Source organism: Brachypodium distachyon, chromosome 2, assembly GCF_000005505.3.
Source record: "Brachypodium distachyon strain Bd21 chromosome 2, Brachypodium_distachyon_v3.0, whole genome shotgun sequence".
Lineage (NCBI taxonomy): Eukaryota > Viridiplantae > Streptophyta > Magnoliopsida > Poales > Poaceae > Brachypodium > Brachypodium distachyon.
The window spans coordinates 22773870-22784331 of NC_016132.3; the positions used below are offsets into that span (position 1 = coordinate 22773870).

At 47.1% G+C, this 10462-nt stretch overlaps 1 protein-coding gene across 2 annotated transcripts; it reads left to right on the forward strand.

Annotated features, from left to right (window-relative positions):
* Positions 1-1855: 1855 nt before the first annotated feature.
* LOC100830094 (gibberellin 20 oxidase 2) lies at positions 1856-4902 on the forward strand. Of its 2 annotated transcripts, XM_014898456.2 has the most exons (4): positions 1856-2520; positions 2689-3013; positions 4126-4407; positions 4618-4902. In XM_014898456.2, exons 1-3 carry the CDS (start codon positions 1919-1921, stop codon positions 4396-4398), a joined length of 1200 nt encoding a protein of 399 aa, XP_014753942.1. In that variant the 5' UTR covers positions 1856-1918; the 3' UTR covers positions 4399-4407; positions 4618-4902. The 2 variants fall into 2 exon arrangements, with proteins under 2 accessions (XP_014753942.1, XP_014753941.1); XM_014898455.2 differs by having other exon boundaries at positions 4126-4707.
* Positions 4903-10462: the final 5560 nt, after the last annotated feature.

Here is a 10462-nt window from a genome sequence, read left to right on the forward strand (position 1 = left end):
GACCCTCATGGAAAGAAAGCAGGAACTCGCCATGGCGAACTCGCTGCAACGCAACGATGAACATGGCCAATTGCACGTTTGCCACCGAAATCGAGAAAATGCTGGCGCCAAACGAACGAATAACAGGGGACTGAAAAGAAGATCCAAACCAGAAATTGATCAGCTCGACGATGGTACCTGGATCTTGAGGTTGGCGAGGCAGGAGCTGAGCAATCCATAGAGACACGGGCGAAGACAGCGGAGACGATGCCGCTACCGGCAGGCACACTGGAGAAGAGAACTCGGAGAGGGCTAGGTGAAGCAACGCCTCCTCCGGAGAGCGCATAGCCGGAGCTTCATGAGGCCGAGGGCGACGCCACAGGATCCCCGGCGTGTCGGGGGAGAGGAAACCCTAGTCTTTGGGAGCTCCCGTCCCCGCAGCCACCGCGAGCGCCGAGGACACCATGGAGGGCGAGGAGCCGCCAGGGAAGCCGCCAAAATCTCCGCGGGGGAAACAAGCCGCTCGGAGAACGACCGTAGGAGAGACGAGCCGCGAAGCGGAAGAGGAACACCAAGCTGCAGCGAGGAGGTTGGGTGGACGTAGCCGCCGGAGTGACAGACTACGAAGATGGTGGGTGGACGTAGCTGCCGGAGTGGCAGACTACGGAGCAACAGCAGCGAGGAGATCAACCCATCCCACGGAGGAGGCGGGGGAGAAGGAGGCAGGCCGGGGCCGTCCCCACCGAGGCGGCGGCGGCGGGAGCGCCGGGGAGAGAGCTCGGGGGCAGAGGAGAGCTAGCTCAAGCCATTTTTTTAGCTCAAGCCATTTCTTTTTACATTTCAATCATATTTTTAAGTTATTGGGTCATCATCTCGTCTTCAGGCCTCTTTCCTTGTTTTTATGGAAACGGACTCCTCGCATATTTATTTCATGTTGCGTAAACCATGCTGCAGACAAGGATTAAGAGGCCCAACCCTTTGCTGCGGGCAGGAGGGAGGAAAGAGAGCCTTGGCTATCTTGGTTACCCGACAAATTAAAGTAAGGAAATCATCAGGCCGTGACAGATCTTTCTCCCATAGATCGATCAACAAATCATGCACGTTCTTGTTCTTGTTCTCCTCGACTTAGCAAGCTCATTCGTGACAGACCGGACATGGCATCTCCATTTGTTCTCTCCTCTTCTCCGATGAGAAGAATATATAGCTGAGAGAACTTAATTCGAGCTTTCTTTTTCAGTGGCAGTTGCATTCTGTTCACATATAGGCATATGTACAAAGCTTCACATGGAAAGAAGCAACTTGCATCGGACGAAATTTAACTAGATCAGCATATCGAGCATTGCCACCATGCTCTTTACTGGTAAATACTCATGTGTTGCTACAGATAACAACTTTATAACCTAACTCGTCTAGTTATTGTCCTTTTTGCTAAAAAAAATCACTATAATTATGTCACCCATTTTATATGGCAGATAAACATGGACTACAAATATTGAACAGTAGATAAATCACTGTAATTACAATCCATATAGAGAACATGAGGGCACAGACATTTTAAACAACTCATGCAATATTTTATTTAATTCCATAGCAAAGCACACGTGCATTAATTTAGCTAGCTAGTTCTCCCTTAATTCATAAATATAAGATGTTCTAACTTTGTCATAAGTCAAAAACTTCTTCAAGTTTTTCTATAAGCTAGCTTGCACGTCAAACTCGAAAAAGCTTGATTTAGAATTTTTTTTTGAAGGGCAGATTTAGAATAAATTTATGACTTTTTATATTTAAGAAGGTACTTCACGCTACACCTGCAATTTTACTAATTTTCGCGTTGCTGCTGTTGTCTTTCAAACGGGCCCTCACCTCTTGTTGCTACAAATAAACGCGAGCTTTCGCCCACACTGGCCACTGGCTCATACTTCTTCTTGCAGTGTTTGCCATGGTCGACTACCAGCTCTCAAACTCGGGAGAACCCAATGCAACCACGCCCATTGCGGCCATGGATCAAGTAGGCCGGAACCCTCTCCTCCTCTTCGGTCCGGCCGACGACAGCAAGAACGCCATCATCCCCTGGCGCCAGAGCAAACAAATCCCGGATTCCTTCGTCTGGCCCCACGCCGACACGCACCCGCCGTCGTCGTCCACAACAACCACGACAGAGCTGCTAGACGTCCCCGTGGTGGACCTCGCCGCGGCGCTCCGTGACGCGGCCGGGATGCGGGACGCCGCGGCGCAGGCCGCGGCGGCGTGCGCGAGCCACGGCTTCTTCCTGGTGACCGGGCACGGCGTGGATCCGGCGCTGGCGCGCGCCGCGCTCGACGGCGCCGCGGGCTTCTTCCGCCTGCCGCTCGCCACCAAGCAGCGCGCGCGCCGCGTCACCGGGTCCGTGGCCGGGTACGCCGCCGCTCACGCCGACCGCTTCGCCGCCAACCTCCCATGGAAGGAGACTCTCTCCTTCCGACACCACCACGACGACGACGACCGCGACGCCGTCCTCGACTACTTCACCTCCACCCTAGGCGATGACTTCAAACCCTTAGGGCAAGTACTTCCTAAATTCTTGTAATGATTTTAATTCAAAATTAATTTGAACTAAAATCACGAAAACAATTTAGGAACGGAGAAAGTACATGTATAAACACCATTGCACATCCTTATTACTGTAAGTTTCTGGCTTCGACACGTACGAATTAATGGTTCTGGACGCAGGGAGGTGTACCAAGAGTACTGCGGGGCGATGGAGGCGGCGTCGCTGGCGATAATGGAGGTGCTGGGGGTGAGCCTGGGCGTGGGGAGAGGGCACTACAGGGACTTCTTCGCGGACGGCAGCTCCGTGATGAGGTGCAACTACTACCCACCGTGCCCGGAGCCGGACAGGACTCTGGGGACGGGGCCGCACTGCGACCCGTCGGCGCTCACCCTCCTGATGCAGGACGGCGGGGTGGACGGGCTCCAGGTGCTCGTCGACGGCGGATGGAGGCCCGTGAGGCCCAAGCCCGACGAGCTCGTCGTCAACATCGGGGACACGTTCATGGTACGTACGGACGGATCAAACCTTCTAGTAAGATCGAGAGTCTCGTTACGATACATCACGTTCGTGCCCCGCGCGCGTGCCTCGTTGTCGTGTCGTGCATGGGCCAATGGACCCATGGTACGTATGGGCCGGGGTGGCATGTTTGTCCTGTCTACAAGTATGTACAGTGTGTTTGATGGCGCTATCGACAAGTAAGACAAAAGCTGCATATCTTACGATGCACGTGTAGCTATTTAATTTTTTTTAATAACAAAACAAAACGGCAAAAATTTTGCACATAGCTACATAATTAAGATTTAGTTCTTTGAGGGGCTTCTCTTAAAAACTGCCTCGACTTCTAAATTTTAGACTAACCTAAATTTGAAAGCCTAATCACAAATTTAGGAGACAGGTTCTTCATAAAATTAGGAGAGGACAGCTTTGTGAGAAGCCCAAAAAACCTGGGCTAGGTGTAGTCGCAGATGTCAGCTTTTGTGAGAAGCCCAAATAAACTGAGCTAAGTGTAGTCGCAGAGGTCGGGACACGTCTCGGCTCGACCGAACAAATCATAAAAAAAAAAACAGGAAACAATAGGAATTGTCAACAGGAGTGAGAGGAGTGAAAGAGTGAGAGATGAGATTACTCGACCCAGTGTGTCAGTCATGTCGACGCACGCACCGATCTGGTGCTTGGTGAGTGGTTACCTTTATTTCTGTCGTTCGAACAACCTACCGAGCGATCGAAAAAGGATACATGCTTCTTTCTCTTTTAGCCCGTTTTGGACTTTTGCCTATCTTGGCTGGCATGCGGTGGACGGACGGACGCGGCAAGTTGTGGTGTCCGGTGGGCCCGGCTCCGAGTACATAGTTTAATTCGGTGGTATGCATAGAGTGTAGCTTTTGCCTGCTCCGTGCTGTGCAGCGCACGCGGCACAGGACAGGATTCAGACTCGATTCCGCACGTCTGCATGCTCGCGTAAGATCGAATCTTTGATGTTTTGAAGAAAAAAAAGCAAAATCCAAACAAATAATTAAGCCAAAATTAAGATAATCAAGCCGAATTTCAGTCTGAACTTCCGGTTGTTTGGCATAGTTTGATGGACCGATGGTTAACTGGTGGGCATGCATGTGCAGGCGCTGTCGAACGGGCGGTACAAGAGCTGCCTCCACCGCGCGGTGGTGCACCGGGAGCGGGAGCGGCGGTCGCTGGCCTACTTCCTCTGCCCGCGCAAGGACCGCGTCGTGCGCCCGCCGCCGTCGACGACGGCGCCGGCGCCGCGGCTCTACCCGGACTTCACGTGGGCCGACCTCAGCCGGTTCACGCAGCGGCACTACCGCGCCGACGCCCGCACGCTCGACGCATTCGCGCGCTGGCTCGGCCCAGCCAAGGCCCAAGAAATCGTCTAGTTAAGTTATGTACGTATGTCCTGTACTATTTCAGGTCTGCTGTTGTTTATCGTAGGATTGTATCTTGGTGCTGTGTATACATAAGCACTAAGCAGCTATACGTAAGTACACTAGTTAAGTGTCCGTGCGTTGCAACGGAACAAAAAAATGATACATGCGAGACTCAAGTACACGTCATTTTCATGTCGAAGATGTTTATCAACATTGTTTTCTCGACAGATTGTCAAGTCCTACAAAGGGCACTATCTACGTCGGATTATGATGCGGCGCCGCTGGGAGCGATGTTCAATTGTTCAGAGAAGCCAAGTATATTCTCCATATGTTCTTTGTATTCTTCGGTCATGTTTTGTCCTCGGCCGGCTCATGCGTTAGCCGCTTTAGGGTCTTGTGGGTCTCAAGCCGAAAATTATGTGTGGCTTGACTCCTTTCCGGAGGATGTAATCCGTCTGGTGGCTGGTGATATTGCCGCGCCTACAAGTTAAAGGAATGGCTGCGCACGTTCTTTAAAAAAAAGATAAGAAACCAAAGAAATATTCCTCAATTAAACGTAATGTTAAGGCACTCTAGATAAAACAAAACCAAGTTCAGTAAAAAAAAACACTTCTAGGGAAACACATTCCAGAAGTAACAATGCACAAAGAAACATAACATGTACTTGGGACAACTGGGACTTTGGAAATTAAGATCTCGATACCAGCCATGACAGAAGGGACCATTCAAACACATAAATCCGTTATCTGGATATGGTTTGCTACTTGGTGGACAGTACTATCCTATCTGGTTGATAAAAAGTCATGAATGACAATGAGTATTGCAACAAGGTTAAGTGATAGTTTTTTTTACAATTAAGGAAGAATCCACAACTATACCTCAACATTAGAATCAATGTCGTATATGCAGAATACATTTTTTATTGGTGGTGGATCTCTCTCAGGGAGTGAGAGAATTAAGAACCGAAGAAATTAGGTACATGAATTACAAATGAAGCAGCACTGCAAAAGATATAATTAGGACTTCTCCTGCTGATGGATAAGGGCCTTGCACCGTGGGTCATAATTTTAATTTCAGTTATTGGATGACCACAAATGAAGCTATCAGGAAAGTAAAGTTAAAATCTCCACAAGATCATCCACCAAGCACAACCTTCTTGATGTTCCCACAATATCTAAAGTTGATTGTTTGAAAATAAAGAGGCAAGGCCTAGACACAAAGAACAGACATCACTGCATAGTAAATAGCTCATGACATAATCTGCCTAAAATATTTCCTACTGCATAAGAAAGCAGTGATAGTAAATGCTGACAGATCATATAGCTCTACCATTCATTAATTCGACATTTTAGTGTCAGGATACCATCTCAAGTTCTCAACACATACTGCAATGATGTCTACATCGGGTTTTATTTGGTACAAAGAAATACTCACCAGCCGGTCACGAACTGCTTCGAGGCCCAGCTGCGGACCACCTTATGGAAAGCCTGTACTGCAAAAAAGAGAGGGAAAATTCAACACTGAGTTGTTGTTGAGTCAGAAATTCAAACACAACCGTCAAATATCTGGAGCAAACATTTTGTACAAGTGAAGTACAGAAAGGAAAGCATGAATGAATAAGGATAAAGAACATGAGCATTCTACTTTCATCTTTGTCAAATAATGATTGTTCAAATTTTCTACCAGTACGGCAAGCACCCCAGGCAAATTAGGTACTAGTTGAGCATCTAACCGAAGCAAACATTTATGTACTACCATCCTGCCTCTGTTCAGATGGTAACATCCTAAACTTAATGTTCATTCCAGTAAACCAAATGAAACAATTTCTTCCCAAATGTCATTGCTAACCAGATTACTAATATTACAGTAAATGGTAATGCACCAAAACAGTTAGTTCATCACTGAGTTGGCCACTCGGTTCATTTCCTGACTGAACAACAACACCCTCGATTCTATTCATACCGCCAAAATATATTCGCTTGCAGTAATTTAGCACAATGCAATGAAGCACCCATTCTATAACACAAAATCAAGCTCACGGTTAAGAACAACCGCCTCTTACACTTCATGCCACTGGCGGCTCCGCCTTGGACCATGGTCGATTGACCTCATGCGTCGGGCGGTGACAGCCGGCATGACGGGGAGAAGAGGAGGGAGCGCGTGCCTGCGGCGGCCAGAGGGGGTGCGGACGCGGCAATGGTGGTGGAGACGTAGGTGGCTAGGTCGCGGCGGTCATGGCGGAGCGGCAGGAGGATAGGGAGGTCTTGGTTCGGCGCCGGAGGAATGGAGGACCAGCGCGAGACGGGGTGACGCGCTGGTGGCGCATCCCCTCCACGGCGCCCCTCCTGCTCCCTCTCCCTCATCTATACTCCACCCTTCTCTCCTCCCTGCATTCTCCAATCCAGATCTCATGGAGGCCGCATCCCCATGGATGGCTGCCCCGGATCCGAGGAACGGTGACCAGGGCCCCAGACCAGGAGGAGGAGGCCACCCCAAACCTGTCATCGCCGGTGCAGGACGACGGCCCGAGACCTCGATCGGGATGGCCGTGAGGTTGTCATCGATGTGCTTCGCCATCAAGGCGTTAATCGTGGGCAGACCCGGCCCTATGGAGGAGTCAGGTGCGGGAGAGAAGAATGGGAAGGGTGGAGGTGAGGAAACCTAGCGGGTTCTCGCTGTGACGTACGGCAGATTAGAGCGAAGGGGAAGGGGAAGGGGCTCGATGAATGGATGGCGGACCGAAGGGGCGAAGGAAAACATTTGAATGTAAGCAGTATAGGAAAATGCCAAACAGTTTCAGTATATGCTTTATTCTTTTATTCCCGGCGAAAGATATTCAAACCAGCAAAAATATTTGCATGAACAACATTATAATAGGACACAGTTTTCAGACAAGTTATCATTTGGAACAAAAGTTAGTCAGGTCAAATATAAAGATGTGCCCCTATTGTAGCAAGCAAAAGAAATTCCCCACCATACCTACTGTAACAGATGTAACAAGTTATCATTTATGGATGCACGTCAATAGAAAAATCTCCTATGTGGTTTCTGTAAAAGAGTTTTTATCAAAACTGCTGCTCCAAAATATAATTGTTCCTATATTTATTTAATCTGATAAGGGTTCGAGAGGATCCATTAAAGGCCTGGAACACGATTTCTTTCAAACTTTATAGAAACCACATCCTACTACACTGGAACATCTTGGCTCTACAATTCGAAAGGTCACTGAATGATGATTATTATATGAATTATTTTTTGAGCATTCTGGAACCTTTTCCGCTACTTCCTCCTTAATTAGTTTTCTGAAAGACCAAAAGCTCTATCATGCCAAAAATATCGTAATATTAGTTTATAGGAAGGCAGTGCGGCACCTTCCAGCCTAAAAACATCTCTTTAGTCGAATAAAAAAAAACCTGTGGCCGGAGTAAGAAACGTATTTTAATAAAACCAGTCAAGAAAGAATGAATATTATGGAGAAATGTACTTCGATTGGGATTGGGAGAAATGTACTTCGATTGGGATTGGGAGAAATGTATTTTAATCAAATCAATCAAGTTCAAGTTCAGTTTTGGACTTGAATAAGGAGTTTTGGACCTGCAAAAAAAAGTTCAGTTTTGGATTTGTTCAGTCCTTCACTGCATATTCGTGTGGAGGAGCAAATCAATGAATCACCAGAATACTGAAACTGAAGTAGAGGAGGTGTTGCTGCCGGTCTTGCCGCCGCGAGCACTCGTCTCCTCGCGCTATCTCAGGTCAGCCCGTCACGAGGCCACGCCCTACCTGCGCCGGCATGGTCTAGCCGTGCCTGGTTGCCAGGAGACCGAAGGGGACAAAAGAATGCTCACATATCCGTTGTTGCCAGGAGACCGAAGGGGACAAAAGAATGCTCACAGATCTCTCTCCTCCTAGCTACCGCATGCTTGACCTAGGACATGGGCTTCTAGAGGAGCAGGAGCGTCCTGGTCGTGGAGGTAGAGCAGCGGGGCGAGGTCCTCGGGCATGAGGTCCTGCGACATCCTCCCATCACGTCGAAGCCCATGGTTGCAGGCGGCAGAAGGGTGGGCTGGGGCGCCGGCTCAGCCTTTCTTGCCGGCGTGGTCTGGATCGGGAGCTGGTCAACTAGATCGGGAAAGGGGTGATGGATCGTTAATGGCGGCGGGGAAGCTGCTGATTGGATCGTGATTGGATCCGATGACCAGCTAAGATGCTGCGAGGCGAAGGACGGCGGAGTTCATGGCGGCGGGGAATTGGATGCGAGGGAAGGAGGATGCGGGAGGAGGAGGCAATGGAAAAGCAGCCGACGGGGACGCGGCCGGATCGAGGTCCCTAGCGGGTGGTTGGTCACCGGAGCACGCGAGGATAGAGGTCGGCGGCTGCTGAGATGGGGAACAGAGGCGGCTGCGCCGGAGGCGGGGAGAATCCTATCGATATCGGGAGAGAAGGGCGAGTAGCGAGGGGATCCGGTTTTTTCTCCGTTCTCGTTTTATCGTGCGTGGGTGGGTCAGACGACGTACAATGGACTAACATAACTGTGAATTAAGGAATAGTAAAGATAGCTAGTAGATCGTGCTACAATAAAAACTACTCCCTCCGTTCCTAAATACTTGTCGTGGTTTTTAGTGTAAATTTTATACTTGTCGTGGTTTTTAGTGTAAATTTTACACTAAAAACCACGACAAGTATTTAGGAACGGAGGGAGTAGCATGATACATGTTTAAAGAGAGTGTTGTATGATTTGTGCCAAATACATACTGTAAAATATAAAGATGCAGTCTAAAAACGACGAACCACCACTACAGATTATGCTATTTATAGTACTACCTCCATTTCTAAATATAAAATGTTATTTTTTTGTTATTAAAAAAATGTTTGACCAAGTTCATAGAAAAATATACAAATATATAAACATCCAATGAGTAACTATGAAAGATACGTATATCACACCAGATTTAATAAAACTATAAATTTAGAATTATACTCACTCGGATTCATAATAATAAGTGCTGCTGATTTAGTATATCTAAAAAATTGACCTAAGACAAACCTAGAGCATCTTCTACTCGCTCCGTTTCCCGAAAGAGGACATATTAGCTTTCATTAAGACAAATATTTGTCTAAGAATTACTCTATTAATGTGTGGTTTGTAAGATATGAAACCACAAGTATTATAAAATAATTTTGATAACGAATCTAACGATACTAATTCCATGCCAAAATGACATCTTGACATAGTAATTTATGGTCACAACTTTGTCTTAATAAAAGCTAATATGCCTTCTTAATTTCAAAGAACTGAAGGAGTATTTAGAAATAAAGGGAATACTTAATACTGGTGCTAGTCCATATACTACCTCCATTCCGGATAAAGGGCCTACACGTATCCCTAAGTCGACGATTCAAGCACCATAACATTAGTTTTATATCCTAAAATATAAAATATATATCATTCCACTTAAAAAAAAGTTCATTAGAAAGTTCAAATATTCAATGTTAATGGTATGACTTTGCAATATACAACTTATTCCTTCCAATACTGAATTCTTGTCGTGGTTTTAGTTATTACAATTCTTCGTAAGCCCACCCTCGCTTGCTAGCCTGCGTGCTGAAGCTGAAAACCACGACAAAATTTTAGGATCTGAGTGAGTAGGTTATATCGATCGAATTAGTGATTTAGAGATACAGGTAGACCTTTAGTGCCTCTTTCTTAGATGTTAATATAGAAAAACTAATACATAAAATAAGGGGCCATGAATGGACGGCATTGTCGATGGCGTGGGCTATTAAAAAATTTCCTAAGCCACCCTCGCTTGCCAGCCTGCGTGCTGAAGCTGAGTCGTGTTTTTCTTTTGAGGGCTGGGCCTTGCCACGCGACATTAAAATTGGGCCACACTTTTGGAGAAATGACTTTGGTCTGCAGCTGATAGCTCATGTAACAAAATGTCTCTGATGAACGAATACTCTCTCCGGCCGGCCATATCACTCGTGAAATATTACGTGTATCCAGACGTTTTTTAAACGTAGATAAATTCATATTTGATCAAATTGAGACAAATAATATGTATCGGAGGGAGTA